General features: G+C 40.7%; 1 protein-coding gene across 4 annotated transcripts in view; it reads left to right on the forward strand.

The window, feature by feature from the left end:
* The window catches only part of HIPK3 (homeodomain interacting protein kinase 3), a 162,009-nt gene that overhangs the window by 58,304 nt on the left and 83,305 nt on the right, over window positions 1–20,400 (forward strand). For all 4 annotated transcript variants that reach the window (XM_045014289.1, XM_045014292.1, XM_045014290.1 and 1 more), the window contains one exon: window positions 3–1,104. In XM_045014289.1, coding sequence (XP_044870224.1) covers window positions 3–1,104 — 1,102 coding nt within the window. The remainder of the gene's footprint in view (window positions 1–2; window positions 1,105–20,400) is intronic.

The following is a 20,400-nucleotide window of genomic DNA, read 5'->3' on the forward strand; positions in this document are numbered from 1 at the left end:
AGGTATGGCCTCACAAGTCTTGGTTTATCCACCATATGTTTATCAAACCCAGTCAAGTGCCTTTTGTAGTGTGAAGAAACTCAAAGTAGAGCCAAGCAGTTGTGTGTACCACGAAAGAATCTACCCACGGATCTATGTGAATGGTAAAAACTTTGGAATTGCTCATTCTCCCAACAGGGTTAGTACTTATTTTCAGACTAAGAACCCATTTGACAGACCTCGAGGACAGAACTTTTTGTTGCAGACAAGTGCTGTTGCTTTAAAAAATACTGTAGGTGCTACAAATGTATTAGCAGCGCAGGCGCAACAACCTCAAGTTGAGGCACCTCAGACAGGTACACAGGGAACCAGGTTAGATTTACTGGATGGATCCCAGCGATGTGGATTGAAGCGTAAGAGTGAAGAGTTGAATAATCAAAGTAGCGCAATGCAGATCGTTGATGAACTGTCTATATTACCTGCAATGTTGCAAGCAAATATGGGAAACCCAGTGACGGTTGTGACAACTACTGCAACTTCAAAACAGAGTGGTACTGGTGGAGATGGAGATTATCAGTTAGTACAGCATGAGGTGTTGTGCTCTGTGAAAAATACTTATGAGGTCCTGGATTTCCTTGGGCGAGGGACCTTTGGACAAGTAGTAAAATGTTGGACAAGAGGAACAAATGAGATTGTTGCAATCAAAATTTTGAAGAATCATCCTTCTTATGCACGCCAAGGACAAATAGAAGTGAGCATATTAGCAAGACTAAGTACTGAAAATGCAGATGAGTTTAATTTTGTGAGAGCTTATGAATGCTTTCAGCATCGTAACCATACTTGCTTGGTGTTTGAGATGTTGGAACAGAATTTATATGACTTTCTGAAGCAAAACAAATTCAGCCCTCTACAACTAAAAGTAATACGGCCTATTCTGCAACAGGTGGCCACTGCACTGAAAAAACTAAAAAGTCTTGGTTTAATCCATGCTGACCTCAAACCGGAGAACATTATGTTGGTGGATCCTGTCCGGCAGCCATACCGGGTTAAAGTAATAGACTTTGGGTCTGCCAGCCACGTGTCAAAGACTGTTTGTTCAACCTACTTACAGTCTCGGTATTACAGGTAGGTGCTTATTCTATTTTTTTGCCTTGTTTTTTCTTTTTAATGAATATTAAAATTCTCTTCCATGAAAAATAATGCCGAAGTGTTTTGAAAGTACAACTTTTAAGACAGTAAATAGTAATTTGATTCAAATTGACCATGTAATCATTTCATTAATTGTAAAATAAAATAGTTGATAATGATTTTAGATATAATTTGCTGACTTTGAGTATTTACAGCACTGGCAGTAAGTTTGTTTTGTACATTACAGTGAGTTCCCTCCAGAATTATGTTTTGAATGTTGCATTCTCTCCTAATGCACCATGCATTTGTCAAGCAGAGACTTTCTAAAAGAGAGCTTTTTTTTTTTTTAAACTTCATGGTGTATATTTTTTGTTAGATTAAAAGCCATTAAAACAAAAGTCTATGTATCAATTACACGTAACTTCCTGTGCAGAGTGCCTTTTTCCTTGTCTAACCTAATATACAAATTTCTCTTTTTAAGCAGCTGGAAATAATGTGGCATTTGTAGTGGTATCTTCTATAGAAGAGATTATAGATACCCTTTCTTTATATTTTCTCTACCGTGTATGTAAACTTATGCTAGATGCTATGTGCCCTCAACTCCAATCAGTTTCAGTGAACTTCAGGGACTAGTGAAGTGAATCCTGTACTTATGGCTCGTAGAGGTCCCAGAGCCTGGCCTCCAGCCTGAACCTGAACATTACACTGCTACTTTATAGCCCCTATAGAATCTGAGTCAATTGACATAGGCCAGCCGCAGGTGTTTTATTGAAGCACAGACATACCCAAAATCTTCTCAGTGAGGATCCTACAACAAAGAGAGGCTCATGCACAGCTGCTGTTCTCCTTTAGCAGTTCCACTTCTGCCTCCCAGTTCCCCTGTTGCTTAATCACTGACCCCAGTTAAGCACTAAAAAAACCCCAAATATCTGCACACACATCTTCAATGGGAAGCAGTTAAGAGTTGCTACACACACACACACACAATGTGCTTGACACAAACTCATAAAAGAGAGGAAATGAAAAATTAAGTGACCTAAGCATGCACTTTATTGTTCCCCAATTCAATTCCTGGCAGCCTTCAGGATTGGAAGAGGGTAAAGGTACCAGTCACCTGGTACCTGCTAGGAGTGCCAGTCCCCAGGTGGCATGCCTGGGGCTCAAGCTCTTAACATTTAGATGTCTAGCATAGCTAAGAGCACAATTCAATAGGTATTGTCTGATCCTGCAAGGTGTTGAATAGCTCCCTACTTAGAGATTTTATTAGCTCTGATGTTGGCTAGAATATTATAGTTTTGGCTATTGATGTATTATTTTTTGTGCTTTGAAAAGTGATGGACCAAGACTGTATGACCCTACTGAAACTTGCATAGATCTACTACTAAGTCATTTTTCTGCTTCTGATTCAGGTTGTACATCAGGCACTGACAGTTGTACAGCATTATTATGTTGGTGCAATTATTCTGCTCCCTATTAAACATTTTAGTCTTGTATTTATTTTCTTTGTGGTTACATTGACAGTCAGTGTTTTTATAATTTTCGTGTACCCATTGAAATTTACTCGCTGTGCTCTCAGCATAGAGAGAATGTGGACTATGGAAAGTTCTTATCAGAATAGCATTTTTTTCTAGCTTTCTTTAAATATGAAAAAAATACAGCATGTAAAACAAGGAAAGGTCAGACTGTCATAAATATTTATTTTCATGCCATAGAATTTGGACACATTCATCACGTGGAGCAAGTCTGTACATTGGAAAACTAACATGTAACCTCTTACCCAAGTTATAATTTAGATATTAGTTCTGTTGTATAGCACTGTACCTTACATGTATAGTGCTTGTTGTTGAATACATGCATTTAAAAAGTATTTCTATGTAGGAAAAAGTAATATCTCTAAATTAAGAGTGCTCAGATTTTGTAGGTGTATGATTTTTTGTGTGCCTACAGTCACTTTAAGAATTTCTCATAGAGAGAAGGCGTTAGCCTCATATCAAAGGATTATGAGGGACAAATGCATGTAGGTGCACATGCTGTAATTTAATTATAAGGTGCCTTGTAAATAGTCTGTTTGGTAGAAGATTATATTATTTACTTCCCAGAGTTTTATAATTGTGTAAAGCTATGTTTAAAAACATTTTTAAAAATAATTTTTTTTCAGAGATAATAAGTGTGATCTACTGATCTTGCAGCCTTCATGCTGCGAACACAAGTCCACCCACATGGAGCAGCTTGCAGGACTGGGGTAGAAATAAATTATAACAGATCTATACTGTATTGTAACTCATAGCTATATCTGTATGTGAAATATATTGAGAATTGGACTATTTGGGGGCGGGACCCCCAAACCTGTTAATGCTGATACTATTCTAAAACTATTGTGTTAATCCTCCAGCCAGAAACCTAACCCTTGGAAAGAGACTTGAAATTTATTACTTTGAATTTTCTGTCTTGTTCCAGTAACTGCAGTTTCATTTCAGTAAGTTGGGTTGCATTGCGGGTGCATAGCACTATAGACATTGAGCAATTCAAATTCCTTTGGGGTAGCTTGGCATGCTGTATGACTAAGGGCATTGCTGTCTAAAGCTAATAACACCGCTATAACCCTTGATACTATACAAGCACTTAGATAATGTTACTAATGTTAGACGATAATGGCTTGGTCTTGTAAGTTGCTGAGCACCCTCAACTCCCACTGACTTGAATGAGAACCAAGTGTGCTCATCACCTCACAGAACTGAGCTCTAATAGGGAATTTGGAGCGGAGAACAGCAAGGAAGTAGAGGGGAGAGACATGCAGTTCAGAGACTATATAGCATAAGAGAGCATATAAATGGGGAGAGGGTTGGGGGGAGTAGAGAGACAATTTATTTCACAATAAACAGTGCCTTTTGCCATCCAGGCCAAGATCTACTTCTTTAATAAATAAATGAATAGTGTAGCCTTCTCTAAATGTTAGATCCTTTTATTTCCTCCATCAAATTTATAGCACTGTTAAATTTACATAGAAAAACATAATGTATTCAATTTTAATAGAGATGTAATTGGATTTATAGAGATTAGCTCTCTTTTTATAAGAGGTTCTATTTAATGAAATGTCCATCAGGAGTAATTTGAAAATAGAGATTTTGTTTAATAGTTTAATCCCTCTTCTCTCCTCACATTCTCATTTGCTGTGTTTACTGTGATCATGTTGATTATACGTAGGTGCAAAGTCTTCAGCACTTGCTAATCCTTTCATTTGCTGTCATGAGTTCTATGTTTAATTCTCACTGGGGAGAATTTTGTTGTACAGCTGCCCAACAGGGCAAGCAGGGTAAGAGAGATTCTGGATTCAACCCAGATACTTTTCTCACAAACATATTTTACCAAGAAAATAACTGTACAAATATTAGTGTAGTGAGAGTGTTTTTTTTAAAGTATATTTTGAACTATAGATGCAGTCAGTACTGTAAGAGGTTTATGATATAAATGTAGGAACAGACTTGCCCCATTTTCTCAGCAAAGCACATAAAATCTTGATGCATAGTTATTTTTGAAAATAGGACTTAAGATCCCAAGTCACTTAGACATTGGTGAAAACTTTGCCCATATACTATTTTTAAAGTTGTATGATTTTGGAATTATTATTAATGATAATAAGAATACACGTTATTACCACGACACCAATTCATCCAAACCCTTTATTAAATCTAAAGTCTGAATGGTATTTGTATAATTGTTCTTAACGTATCCAAAAGCTTAAGCAATAAGCAGTTTTTACACCCATACAGTAACAAACATTTATAAGCCTTAGATTAGAATACTCACAAAAGAATCATTTCCAGGGATAATCCCGTCACCCTGGCTAGCTCCAGTATAGTCAGGTAGGATCTGATAAATACCCCTGAGAGCATGATTCCTTTATACAATGCAACAAATAAATGATGTCATATTGACACTTATCCTACCTAAAAGATTGACTGTTTTGGACAGTTCGGAGTTGACCCCCCCCCCCCCCTTAAGCCTGGAGTAGACAAGATTTTTACAAGTTTAGCATCCTTCCTAAAACTTTGGTTGTTAGATGCCACATTTCTCCTAGTTTTTGAGCATATTATTTTCAAGGCCTTGTTACATTTTGCTAACCACCTACATATTATATAAGCTACAAAGCCACATATATTTTCTTAGCCAAGCTAAACTAATTAATCCTTTATATACCTTTTTAATCCTACATGTGTGCTTTACTGATGAAAGTGGGGCTAATCTGTTTCTACATTTTGCCCATGTATTAGAAACTGTGCCTGCTTGAATTCTTTAGTTTGCTTGCTCAGCCTTTTAGGAGTAACAGTGCAACCAATGTAGGGATTTATGCTGCTGCTTTGAGTGGTTGCAGACACATATTCCACTCACTTATGTGTTCCCAGCACACCAAGACGTAAAACTTTGCCTAGTGGTACTCTTAGGAGTGGTGCCCTAGCCCCACCCCAGTCACCTTCAGTTCCTTCTCCCCCAACCCAGTGCTTGAGTTGGAGCATTTTTGTGGTATTTTACTTCACAGTTCTCTGTCATTATTTTCTGTGCTTTTGTGTATAAAGTTAAATAATTAGTTGTATTAGTACCTTAGAGTTAGCTTAGTAGAAATTAGGCTGTTCTGATGCCTTGACCAGGTTTTATACATTGCCATTTGTGTGGAGTGGCTATTCCTGCTGGTGACCTCCATTCTTGATGTTTGTTTGTGCTTGGGGAAGGACGAGTTAAAGAAAGGTGCTCCATCAATAAGGCTTTCAAGAAGAGGATGCAAGTGGCTAGAGACTTGAGCTTGAGGCAGCACTTTCTCAAGTAGGCCATGAGGCCTCTTTTGGCACCAGACACATCCACTGATTGTTAGGCTTGCCACAGGGTGTCTGAACCAGAATGGACTGTTGTTTAACCAGATTCTGATTCCTCTCCCAGGAGGAAGAGAGATCATTCTTCTTTGTCTGGTTCTCCTAGGAAAAGGACTCATAAAACAGACTGAGGCCATTCCACAGCTAGGAAAAATTCCTCCCCTTCTAAAGGGAGTGTGGACTGGGACTGTGTTTCCTCCAGTACGCGGGATAGAATAGGACTGTCCACCTGCTCTCCTGACCTGAGGCAAGAGCAATTGGACTCCATACCATTTTGTTCTGTACCATTCATGGGGCATTCGTTGAATCTGGTACCAGTGAAGTCAGTGTCATCATCGACTGTTTCCACCCAGTGGGCTTGCTTTGCCGGTCTTCCATAACTCTTCACTAATTCAGGATCATTTAGCCTTGATGACTTCTTCATCAGTGTCCTTGGCCCTGTTGAGGGCGTTTCTACAGAATGAATGATTTCAAACAATTTTTTGCCTGTGCCTGTCTTCTGCTCTCACCCTTCAGCTAGAATTTCTGTATGCCTAAAGTTACTAGGCGATATGGCGCCATGTATTTACATAGTCCAGCACACAAGATTGTGCCTTTGTCCCCTTCAGGGCTGGTTGAAGTTGATATATTGCATGAATCATCAATCCTTGGATGGCCTAGTGGAAAGTGCTACGTCACATCCTGGAATTCTTAGAGTGGATGGATCAGTGTGTGCGCCAAGGTCTTCCCTTTGCCCGTCTTCTTCCAATCAAGACCATAGTTACTGATGTCTCCACAATAGGTTGCGGAGTGCATCTGAGGACAGTGAAGATCCAAGGTTTGTCCTTCATGTGAATGTCCTGGAGCTTCAGGCCATTTACAATGCATGCAGAACTTTTTAGATGCAGATTGAAGACACAGCAGTTCATATGATCACCAGCAACACCACTGCAATGTATTAAGTGAACAAGCAGGGAGGAGCTGCTCCAAGCAGCTTTGTCAGGAAGCAATAAAGTTTTCCATCAAGGAGAATGTCATTCCCACAGCTGCTCCAGAATCATTTGGTCAATCATCTCAGCAGAAATCTTTTCCAGAATCATGAGTGGTCTCTGAAGAACAGTGTGCTAAGCTCCATCTTTGTAGATGGGGGCATTCTGACCATCAATCTGTTTGTCAGAAAAGACAACAAGAAGTGTCTTCAGTTTTTCTCTCAAGTGGGTCTCAGTACCAGCTCCTTAACCTTCCATCTCAGTTGGGGATTTTGATGTATGCTTTTCCGCCAGTCCCACTCATTCCTTGGGTTATTCTCAAATTGAAGCTGAATCATGCCAAAATTCATGCTCAAACTGAAGTTGAATTCTGATTCCACCAGCTTGGCCAGTACAGTGTTGATTTTCTAATCTTATAAAAAACGGAATTTGAGGACATTTTAGAACTCAGCTTCTAACTAATTTTATCTGTTTTGCAAATTTCCTAGCAAATTATCAAAGAAACAACATCACTTAATTTTAAGGGATGTTTTAAGCCACTGTATTTAAAGTTGTGGTTCATTTTCTTAATTAGACAAAGTAATTTTACCCGAGAGAGAGTATACCCCATCTCTTCCCGACCCACTGACTCAACACCATGGTCAGATTTGGCATCCAGTGCTGAGCAGTCTGGATCTCACAGCATGGATGCTGCATGAATAGATGAAGAAGAGGAATGCTGTTTGGAAGCTGCTAGACAGGTGCTACTCAGTAGTAGAAAACTCTGCCAGAATTACCTACTGGGTCAAGTGGAAGTGGTTTTTGATTTGTTCTTTAGCCCATAGGAATCAACCAATGCTAGCCTGCATTCAGAACATTTTGGAGTGTCTGTTACCTCTTCAGTCTTCTGGTCTGTGTCTCAGTCCTTGAAAGTCCACTTAGTGGCAGTCTTAGGTTTCTGTCCTTTGACCCCAGGAAAATCAATTTTCTCGAACTCCATGGTGGTGAGATCTAAAAGGAATCATCTGTCTCTTTCCACTGGTGAAAGAAATGGTTCCTTTGTGGGACCTTAATGCTGGATGCCCTTATGGGTCCTCCATTTGAGCCCCTGGTAATGTGTTCTCTGTCTTTTCAGTGCCCAAAAGAAGGCTTTCTTGTTGCTATGACATGTGCATGGGAATAAGTGAATTGCAGTCTTTAATGTTAGAGACCCTGTGTATGCAATTTTTCAAGGACAAAGTGACCCTGCATCCAAAATTTTTGACTGAAGTATTTTCATGGTTTCCACTTAACCAAATATACTTATTGGTAGTCTTTCCTAAGCCACAGTCAAACACAGATGAGCAGTGCTTTCATACATTGGATTTGACATGAGGCCTGGCAATTTATTTAGAGAGGACTAAACCTTTTGTTTATCACCTTACATTTTGTCTCCTATGCAGATTGGATGAAGGGTCACGTGGTCTCTGCCTAGGCAATTTCTAGGTGAATAACTACAATGGCATATGGAGTAGCTCAGTCCACAAGCTCCACAAGGGTTATGGGCTTATTCAACTAGGGGCCAAGAGACACTGATTGTATTTCTCAGTGATTTTTTGATATTTGACACTTGCACGCTGGTCTTCTGTACATACTCTAACCAAGCATTATGCTATTGCAGCTGTGTCTAGATCGAATGCAAACTTTGGGAAGACAGTTAGACTCTGAGCCCCGTCTCATACTAATCCAGCTTCACCAAAATGTAGTATTCATCTGCAACCACAAAGGAAATGCCTGTTATTTTCCTGTATGGAAACTGTTCAAGATGTGGGTGTTCCACATCTTGAACAGAATAATGTGTATTCCACGACCAGCCCTCCATCCCCCTGCAGCGGAGCCTCAACTCATGATGTTTAGTTTGAAGGAACTGGAGGGAGGGAGGAAGGAGCAGCACTGCCCTTACATAGCCATAAATAACTGGGGGAGGGGTCAGAGGGCAGGGGTCTCACCCTCACGGCTGCTGCTAGCGAAAGTTCTCTGGCATCAGTGAGCTGGGCAATCAAACACCTGAGTGGAATACACATCTGTGCCCACATCTCGAAGAACAGTTACCGTATAGGTAGTTAATCATCTTTTCTCACCCATTCTATTTCTTAAATTTCTCATCAGCTTTCCACCACTGCAGGGAACTCACTGCTTTTTTGTTGTCATTCTGCTAACTAGGAAAATGTCAATTTCTTAAAGCAAATTATCAATTTTTGTTTGTGTCCAGGCTATTCCTACTAAAGTGAAAAAAAAAAGTTGCTTTGAAAAATATATAATCCTGAGAAAATTCTATGCTAGCCAAATGCTTTAGTGATGTGAACAAGTTCCTAAGTAAAAGTAAAATATTCTGTCCATAATACAGTCTGTATTGTATAAAATAATGGGTAGAACTACAAAATAGAGAGTTTTCAATGTCAAATTTATCTGAAATTTAAATATAAGATCATAAAAACTATTTGGTTTGATACTTGTCAGTAAAATACATATTAAGTTAATGCCTAATCAAAAACCACCAAACAAATGGTGGTTTTTGAGGAGCACACTCAAACCCTGTCTGCGGAGGCAGAGTATTTGCCATCATATTTACCTGATAACTTCCTAGCAGGGGAAGAGAATGTGCAGGCACATGCACTAAACGGGAAATTGTATGATCAACATGAATGGTGCTGAACCAGTCTGTGACAGTTGTGACAGGGTCAGGCCAGATGGCTACAGGAGAGTGATAGAAGGCACATATATTAGCCCCAGGTTAAGTAGGTCCCCTTTCCCTGGGTAAGGTAACAGGGAAGGTTCCAGAACAATCAGGAACTTTCTGGAAACAATTAAGGTAGGCTGATTAGAACACCTGCAGCCAATCAAGAAGCTGCTAGAATCAATTAAGGCAGGCTAATCAGGGCACCTGGGTTTAAAAGGGAGCTCACTTCAGTTTGTGGTGCGTTTGTGAGGAGCTGGGAGCAAGAGGCGCAAGGAGCTGAGAGTGAGAGGGTGTGCTGCTGGAGGACTGAGTAGTACAAGTGTTATCAGACACCAGGAGGAAGGTCCTGTGGTGAGGATAAAGAAGGTGTTTGGAGGAGGCCATGAGGAAGTAGCTCAGGGAGTTGTAGCTGTCATGCAGCTGTTACAGGAGGCACTATGGACAGCTGCAATCCACAGGGCCCTGGGCTGGAACCTGGAGTAGAGGGCGGGCCCGGGTTCCCCCCAAAACCTCCCAACTCCTGATCCAACACAGGAAGATCTCTGGGGCTAGCAAAATCTGCCAATAAGCGCAGGACCCACCAAGGTAGAGGAGGAACTTTGTGTCACAGTATTATTATTCATCAGGTGGGGGAAATCACTAATTGAACAGAGCTCACAGGGACAGAAAATCGCAATCAGTATTTCTGTTGGATTGGAGCAGTTATCTCCCCTATGCCTCTCTGCCCCTTATCCCCTCTGATCATCAGTCATAAGGAAAATCAGATGGCACAGAGCCATTGTGGCCCAGACAGAATGGGTCCACAGATCTTCTCCTACTGGACAGAGAATTGCTGGTTTGCCTTCTGAGATTGTCTCAGATAGGGAAGGTTCTGACAAAGGATCCAGTCAGTACTATTGCAATCCAGCAAGTACTCTGTCCTGAAGTACTACACTACTGAAATGGACACAGTTTGTGTTGGGTGCAGACTAAAGGGTTAACCATGTCATGGGTGGGTATCCCTGCAATTTAGAATGTTGTACTAGAAATCACAGGGGCTAGTGGTAACTTCCCTTACGGTTCATTTGACAGCTATCTTGGCTTACCACAGCTTGGTCAGGATAAACCTATATTCTCTCACCCCACAGTTCCAAATTTGCTTAAGGGATCGAGTAACGTGTAAACCCTTTAGTAGAACCTCCCCTACCTGAGACTTAATCTAGCCCTGACAATACTTATGGGTCTACCCTACCGGCACCTGGCTCAGGCAGTCTTCATATATGTCTATCAAAATAGTGTTCTTAACAGCCATCACCTCTGCAAGGAGGGTTGGTGAGCTTTAGTGTCTTAATGGCCACTCTACCCTATGTGGTTGTACACAGAGAAAAAGTTATCATGATGTCTCACTTTAGCTTTTGCCTAGGGTTGTCTCCAATTTTCTCATTGCAATGTGTCTCCCTCTGCATTTTCTTCCCCAGACCCCATGTTCACTCACAGGAGTCCCATTTCCACTAACTGAATGCTAAAAGAGCTCTGTGTTCTTGCTTACAAAGGTTGAAATCCTGTGGGAAATCAGACTGGATTACAGGGAGAGATGTAGAGGGGAATTTAGTTGTAAGTAATCTCTTTCCCACTGGATTAAGAGATGTATTGAACACTGCTCCTCTTTAGCCAGGAGGCCAGGACAAATGGGGTTCGAGACACACTCCTCTAGAGACACTCCACAAGCTGTGCTCCTAGTTTATCTAAGACAAGTTCCCCTGGTAAAGATTTGGAAAGCAGCAACATCAATATCCATAGTTTCACTAAGCACTATTCTTTAGAGTGGGCATTCTGTTCTGATACTTGAATTGCTAAAGTGGTGCTACTGTCCATTTTTACCTAGAACTCCTTGCCTTCTGTTCTCTGATGGGGGCACTGCTTGCTAATCTCCCATTAGTGGGAATGCACAGAAGCCCTCAAAGAATAAAGAGGGGTCATGTATGGCTAACTGTTCTTTGAGAGTTGCCTCTCTGCATGCTCACAACAACCTGCCTTCCACTCTGCTTTGGAGTTCTTTCTATTTCAGAACTCTTCAGTCTAAGGAGAGGGAATTGAGGTGGGCAGGGGGTACACATATGGAGCTGATTGTATCCACCAAATGCAAGTGTTCCCTGCATACCCCGGCAGATACTTATTTAAAAAAAAAAAAAAAGGAGTTCTGCAGCTTGACACCAGAGGCTCCATGACCAATTAGTGTGAATGTACAGAGGCAGTTATTGCAGAACAGTTACCAGTGAGTAACCCCTCTTTTCTGCATGGAGTCCCAGGCACATCTAATTCAAAGTTTTCTCCTCAGGATTTTCATTCCATTGCCCTATTTGCCTATGCCACTAATGCTATCTCAATTTAGCAACAATACTAGACGTGTTACTAATTCCTGGTGTTGCCCACTGTCCTCTCTTCTGCTCCTCTAGTTTTCATGAAGCTGATGGTAGTTCTGATTCCCAGCCTAAGGCAGAAAGGCATTTATATAATCTCACTATTTGTATAGAATTGTATCTTTATGTAATGACTTGGTCCTTTTAAATGGTCGAGTCCCAGGCTGCTTCATCCATTTTCAGAGAAACCCTTCCAGCATACTTGTTGGTGCACCAGTTCTTATCAAACAAACATGATTGTAATCCAGTTGCCAAAGGAAAGATTTCACAAAATCTGGCATTTCATCGGGGAACTCTTCAGGTATCTGACCTCCAGTGTCTTCTGTTAATTAGGCCGATGATGACCTATGTGGAAACAGGTTCATGGTACTTCTGTACCCCATGCTCTAAATTTTCCTGATGTATCAGTTAAATTTATTGAATCAAATTTACTGAATCAAGAACCATGTTATTTTTTGCATCTCTGAGGGCTGAGATGTACCCCCATTCATCTCAGGGAAATTGGTCATCCCAGGGATCTCATCACAACTGCTTTCTGGAGATGCAGTTTAGGGTAGGATGTTCTTTTTCCAGTCCTAAAACTCCTTCTGGATTTAACAGCTGTTCATATGAAAAGTGACAATTGCATATAAATGGAATTACCAGGATGGAGCAAAGTATAAACAAACAAACGAAACCCCACCACAACCCTGAATGAAACAAGAAATTTTCGTGGTCTTGGACCACGTTGGTCAAAGCCACTTACATTCAAACAAGGAGCAGTCTACAGGTTGACTGGGCAGGTAGATGCAGGAGAATGAGAAGTAAACTGAGGAGTCTTCAAGCAGTTAACAGAAATGTAGAGGCTCAGTCAACTGTTTTTCCAGACTCTTACAGATTTCTGGTCTACATTCTTGGACCCTTCCAATCCAGGGACATGAGGGATTGCATCCAATAAGATGGATATTCAGGAGAGCTCATGGACTTCGTGCTCAAAAATCTAGAACAGTTTGCTTATCTGGGAATTTCAAGAGATTTTGAGAACTTGAAAGTGCAAGAAACTTATTTTTCATAACCAAGGTGATGTATTGGATTTCCTTCTAGGTGGGCTGTATTTGGATCTGAGAGCTAGTTTCATGATGGTCCAAATCTTAGTATAAGGAGCACTATGGCTTTTTCCTGCCACTTTTGGTCCCTTCGTTTTTCCTGCACCCTTGTTTCCTAGTTCCTTAAAGCTCCATCCCTGTAGAAACTCCCGGTCATGAGAGTAGAAGAACACTTAGGTGCTACAGGGTGTTGCCAATCTTCCTTCTGAATATACAAAGACTATCCAATGGTGGCTTTCCATTAAATTGATGTACAGTTAGCAGTAACACTGGCAAAGAGGCTTAATAAACTTGAGAGATTTAGCTGTCCAGACTGCTTATATGCAGCTTTTCCAGTTGAGATGATTCTCAGGTGCACACCAGAATTACTGCCCTACAAAATTTATATAGCTTTTTATTTTAATCAGTCAGTTTATTTGCTGTTCTAAGCCCTTCCACATCCAGGAGAATGTTTCATGCTTAGAATTTGACTGAACAGAAAAGATTCCGTTTATACAAAAAGCAACCTTGTAGAAAATCTGACATTTTAGGACTAGAAAGAAGACCTAAGAAGGGTTCAAAGGTTCCACATCTGCTATTTCCTCACAGATAGAGTAGGGATAAATAATTGGTGAGAAGTTCAAATAAGTCTCCCTTATTCACTGAGGACTGATTCAGCAAGGCACATGACCATTCTTTGAGCAATATTGCACAGGGCTTAATTTAAGGAAGTTTACAACATAAACTGGTTTTCAGTGCACTCTTTCACCAAGCACTATAAAATAGTTTGCTGTCTCATCAGATGAAAGGTCTGTCAGTCTTTAATATGTTTTTCCTGCATAAAAACCTTCCAAGATGTTTGTCTGTCTCTCTCGCTCTCTCTTTCACTGTTTCTCTCAGCTCTGTTTCTTTAAAGTTTGTTTCCTTGCCTAGGAGGGAGAAAGATAAAGTGTTTTTTTTTTGTTTTTTTTTTACTATGGTTTTATCCTTTTTCAAATGGATTCTATTCAGCTTTGCCTAAATTTGTTTTTATTTCAGGTCAGGGGTTCAGAATTACAGAGAGGGGTGAGATATCTTAATCATTTTCTTTCTTTTCCTCCCACCCCTTAAGGAACATTTATTGTAGAGAGGAAGATTTCCTCTTATTGAAAAGAAAATAGAAAAGAACAAGGGATTCTGCCTAGAAATGAATAATCTTTCACAAGTCAGTTAATCAGAATTTACAGTGTGTCTTTTCAGCTATGGCAGTTGGTTGGGGCAGTTGGTGATGCACGCAGTATTGTGAGCAGCTCCCCCTGCTAGCACAATATTAAGGAAGTGGGAGGAAAGAAAATAGGGAGGCACCTCAGTGCTTGGAAGATTGGGGAGAATCAATTGTATTGAATCATGGGGCAACAGGTGCCCACTTTAGAAATTATGATAAGAAAGTAAACGTCACCTTTTCTGAAGGTGGAGTCTGCCTTTTTTGTTAATGTATAGTTTAAATATGCCTAAAGGTTGTCTGTTGGACAGCACTTACAAATCTCAAAATAAATCAACATTGTTGGCGTTCTCAGCAGAGAGGCCAAAGATTGAATGGGCAGGGTGATGGAGCTACTTTCTCACTTCTCTCTCTTCCTGGTTAGGGCTGGCAGAATAATATGTGGAAATTTGCTCTGCCACTGCCAATACTATACCTGTTGTAGGTAAAGAGGATTTCCTTTCCCACCTTTCTTGAGAATCAGCATGCTCCATAATGTGTTAATGGGGGAAAATGCTCTATAATAATTGTACTGAGATGTTTGAAAATATTACTGTAACAATACAGTAGACAAAAAATTTTCAGCTCAACTGTTTTCTACTACAGTTTAAGAATGTAATGTATAAAGATATAAAAATGTTTCTTCCATTGACATACATAATAAAATACTCTTGACAAGTGAATACAATAGATGTTAACTGAAAAGAAAAATGAATAATGAAAAAATGAGATCTTGGCAGCAGAGGCAGATTACGGTTTTGTGGGGCCCTAGGCCAGAGCAAGTGGGGGCCCTTCCCCATCCCTTCCACCTGCAGTCTCCCCCGCCCTCCCCTGGCGCTCCTGCTGGGGAAATGGGGTCGGGCGTGGAGGCTTGCCCTGCCCCCCTACTTTGCGGTCCTGTAATGTAATTTGAGCTATATACCAATTTACCTTCCGGGGAGCGGGGTTGGGGCATGGGGCCTTGCCCCTCTCTGCTCGCCTGGTGCTCCTGCTAGGGACTGCGGGTGGGGCACAGGGGCTCCCATATTTCCAGGGTCCCCTAATTGACTGGGGACCCTGGGCACAGGCCTGTTGGCCCAGTGGCTTATCTGCCACTGCTTGGCAGTAATATACTTCCAATCTTGTACATGATGGCCATAAGCTTTCAATGTGACCATCGGGAAGTTACTACCTTTTAAAATCCAGACATTGTGTCATACATTGTTTTGTTCCAAATATGCCTTATATGAAAACATTCTATGCTTGATTATTTGTTCACATTTCATGGTCTCCTGTATTCTGTGAACAAAAAGTAATTTTTGGATTTTACAATGTAAACAGGAAGTGAAGCTCTGTTCATAAATCAGGTTTTGCTTTTTATAAGTAAGGGAAGCACAGTATGAGAACAAACCCAAAATTCCACTGTAAACAACTTGCATTTGAACATGGTAGCAGATGTTATTCTATCACTTTGAACTGTGCATCACTGAAATGTAGTGGGGATATCTTAAAATAGTCAGGAGTGGTGGCCAGAGACTGTTGACTACTATAGATGGTGAGGCTGTTTCGCTGTTGCAGTGAAATAAGCCAGAAGTACATACTGCTAAGGGCGTTCATTTGCTCAAGGTCAGCATGCTCAAAGTCAGCTGTTGTACTTGTGAGCATGGTTACTGTCAGGAATATATAGGGCTTCTGTATGAATAAAGGGTACTGGTAACATGAGTTTGAAGAGAGAGGTTCACAGTTCTAAGAATTTTCTCTAAAGTTGCAAATGTTGGGGCTTGAAGTATAGATATATACAAATTGCTTTATCATAAGAAACTGCTGTAACCTTTAACTGCTGAACAAATTTCTGTAATTGCCTGGCAGTCTTCTTACTTTGCTCCTTGTGCTTCGTTCATCAATCTGTTTTAACTGGCTCTATAATTTAAATGTTTATTTCACAGTTGGCAGGTCATAAGCAAAGTCTTTAGCTGTCTCCTAGCACTAGGAATCTTAATTCATCACAGCTAAAGCAGTTCAGTTAATTTGTCAGTTTTCATCCCAATGTCATACAGTCTCTGCCAAATCTAAGAATGGGCTCCATCCTCTCTGTATGTATAGAGGAATAAATGCAATTGATCTTTCTGTGTGATGTGGAAGGGGGAGGAAGTTACAAGTCTGCAGTGTCTTTTCCCCTGTCTGAGATGGCACATTAATCTTCCCCATCAGGGATGGGTGGATGAAGCAGGGCCCAAGCTCTCGTTCTGTGGCATTGTCTCTTTCTGATCCAGTGGATTTCCAAATGGAATTTAGATACTTCAAAGAGCATTAACTTGTGCTGTTTCCTTCATGGCTGCTACTGCCCACCTGCTGGGGGTTTCAGTGCATGTCACCATAGATTCTGAATTACCAGTGTTATTGGGATTAGATTTGTGAATCAGAATTCATGGGAGGATTTTCTTGGTGTTTAGAGTGATACAGTTTAAATGTGTAGTGGAATGCATTTCCTTTGACTTTGTAGTTCTTTGTTCTGCATATACATCGTTGCTAGGCTGACCATGATTTATCTACTCATCTGGTCACAGGAAAAGTAATGGGAAGTAGCTTTTGGGTATAGTTCAGAAAAACAAGAGAATAAGAACAGTTTAAATGGAATGTAATTTGAGCTATATACCCATTTAAATGTTCTGTTACTATGTCATGATATCTTGTTTTATAATTCATTTTAGAAAAATTTAAAATAGTAAATACTAAGGGTCAGATTTTCAAAAGTGCACAGGGTCCAGCAGCTTCTAATGCTGAGCTCTTTTGGAAATCTAGCTCTGTACTTCTGTCTCATAGCCTTATCTATGCTAGAAAAGTGCATCAATTTAAATAGATCTAAAATCTGATGAACCAATATAAACCTCTAATGTATACACACTTAGCCTGGTTTAACGCTTGCTTTTATTGGTCTAAACCAATAACCTAAAATATGAATAAAAATGTGTTAAAGATGTGAAAACTTCATAATATATATATTCTTTATTAGAATTAAAACACACAAAACTGTCAAAAGTGGTGGTGATTCTGCCTGGCATAAAAGTAAACCGGTAAGTAATTATACAGTTTTAGAATTTTATATGAAAATAAATTGTCCTAAATATTCACACTTCTACTATCGTAATGGTTCCTTGACTTCACCACACTAACATATTTTACTTTTAAAGGGTTTGTTCTTAAGTACCTTCTGACAAATGAAGTGAGAGACATTTTTATAGTTAAAATTGATTTCAGATAAGTTAACTTTTTCTTCCCCCTCTCATTATGATTATTAACTATGCAAATTGTGTTTGTAGATTATCAGATTAGTATAGCATGTTTACAAACGAAGTACATGGTTACAAATGGAATTAGAGTATGCAGGGTAGAAATGAAATAAAGGTTCATCTTCAAATGCAGGCTGAAAATACCACAAGACCTTCTTCTGTATCTGCATTGGGGGAAAATAGGTATAGAGCCATATTATAGTTGACTCTGAAATTGATGAGTACGATCTCTGCACTCAAGGGAAAATTGAGGGACTATCCCTGCTTCCCTGGGCAGCACAATGTCCCGAAAGGGGCAAGGAAGAGGAAAAGGCCATAGCAATATCTACTGCATCCTGATTGGTAGAGCTTTTGCCAGCAGCACAGAGGAATAGTGAGGTGCATTCCACAAAGGATGAGCTGTGGAAAACATTTTGTCTCTGATGCTGAATGCCTTCCAAAGTTTCTATGTGGATACTATGGCTCCACACTTCCCCTAAACAGCACAATCTAGCCCATAGTTAATAAAGCAATAGAGAAATAGCTTAGTTTTATCTAAACATTTTTCAGTCAAGCCGCATCAGTTCTTCTACCTTTCACCAGGCTTCATTTAATTTTTCTGTGTTTCCCAAAAGTCTGAGTTCTTTTATTAGCGATAAACAGGAGAAATATTTCATTACTGCAGAATTACTTGTTTGGTTGAATTTTTTTCCCAAAGGACCCAGTATTTAAAGTAAAAGAGGGGTGAAGAAAGCTTGTTTATTCAGAAAGTGTCTCTGTTAAAGATAATTTCAAAATCAGGTAATTTTGGAGGTATATATTCTGGAGAGCAGTGTACTGTACCTTCTGGACTACAGCAATGCTGTATACTTGGGAGTGAAGTCATGAGCTCTCAGGAAACTCTAATCACTAAAAAATCCGGTAGTGCATCTCCTTAGCAGTGTAAGCTACTGTGAGCACATCAGGTCTGTCCTCTACTCTCTACACTGGCTTCCCATAGAATATTTATTGAATCAGGTTCAAAGTTTTGGCCCTTATTTTCAAGGAGTTTGATGGCCAGGGCCCACCATATCTAAAATATTTGTAAAACTCTGAGATGAAGATTATGGTAGACAACTATCTTCCTCCCGTACAGTGGAGCTTTACAACATAGTTAAAGCTTATCTGTCCAGCAGACAGCTTTCCCAGAGACATGTCCGAGACTATGTGATGAAATCCCACAGGAATGAAGGAACATAATAAATCTCATCACCTTCTACTCCAAGTGCAGAGCATGCTTTTTTTTTTATCGAAGAGACATTTAGCAGCATGTACATTTTAAAAAAACAACTCCCACATCCCTACCAAAACATAACATGACACTGCATGCACAGGTCCTCCTCCCTCTTTGGGGGTGAGGGAGGAGGGCAGTGAACAAACCACACATGACACTTTAGTCACGTTACTTAATGCAGTAATGGAAGGCACATTGATACTATGGCAATGAGTGCAGTATAAGAGCTTCTGTGAAACAGAAAAAACACCCAACTTGTATTTAATGCAAATGAGGGAGTATGCAACTCTGGGTAAGAACAACACAGTATTAATAAAACAATAGCTATTACAATTGTGAATTTGACAGTCAAAACATGGTGAGCCTATTTAGAACTTTCATTAAGTGGCATTGGCTACACTTGCCAATGGATTTTTTTTATGACTAATGGGCTCAAATACTTGCAGAGCTCTACTAGTAAGAGCAATCCGTACTACAACCAGTGCTTCAGTTGGATCATTGATCATAATGTCATTACTGTATTATTAAATGTATTTCTAACCCATGTTTTCATACTTAGGCAATCCCTTTTCGTTCGTCATCCCACTCCCCTCTCTGTCTAATGTCTAGCTTTATTTTCACATATTAGCTCAGTGGTTCTCAGCCTTCTTGGGCTCAGCACCTATTTGTAAACCCTGATGTCCTGTTGTAACCCAGAGACACCTCCTAACCCTATGCTCCCCCATTCCTTCTGGGGTCTATTGGGGGGTGCTTCAGTACTAAGATTCCAGATGCTTTGGCCAGATGTGAACAGCCCCCACTACCCACAAGGGGGAGGGGCAGTGAGTTGAGACAGCCCACCCCCACCCATGGCCCAGGAGAGGCAGAGAGTAAAAAGGGGGAGGGTGGGAATTGGTTCCTTGGAGTAAAGTGGAGGGGATTGGGAGCAGAAGGGTCTGGGTGTGCAATCGGGGAAGATATGGGTGCCACGATGGGTAGTATGACAGAGGGAGAGTTGCCCGGCTGTGGGGGAAGGGAGTATACTAGGGGGCCTGTTTTAGAGGAACTTAGGGGGCAGGATGGGAATGGGAGAAGGGGCATTGCTTGGCTGTAGGGCAAGTGGTACATCAGAGATCTGGTTGGAGAACATGTTATCTGAACTGAAGCAGAAATCTGCTCTTTCCCACCCTTGCAGAAAGAAGGGACAGGGTATGGGAGCAGCTCCATCCCCCCCCCCCTCAAAATCCCTGGCTCCCGCCCACTTCTCCCCCCACAATGTCCCAGAGTGACCTGCTGCATCTAATGCAAACAGACACCAAATGCTCCCTCCTGGTTCCTGTCCCACAAGGCTGATTGGACTTGGCTCCTTGCTCTGGGTGTTGTGATCTCCTGGTTAGCAGCACTGTTCAGGTTTCCCATGGCTCTCTTGAAGGGGGACTGGCCATGCCAAATTAGTGTGAGTGGCATTGTGACCTACCACATGGAGGCTCAATGCCACTCAACTGCCCGTTATTATGATGGAGGGGTGGTTGGGCCAAACTTGAGTGACACTGTGACCC

This window comes from Mauremys mutica, chromosome 4 (genome assembly GCF_020497125.1).
Source record: "Mauremys mutica isolate MM-2020 ecotype Southern chromosome 4, ASM2049712v1, whole genome shotgun sequence".
NCBI classification, from domain to species: domain Eukaryota; kingdom Metazoa; phylum Chordata; order Testudines; family Geoemydidae; genus Mauremys; species Mauremys mutica.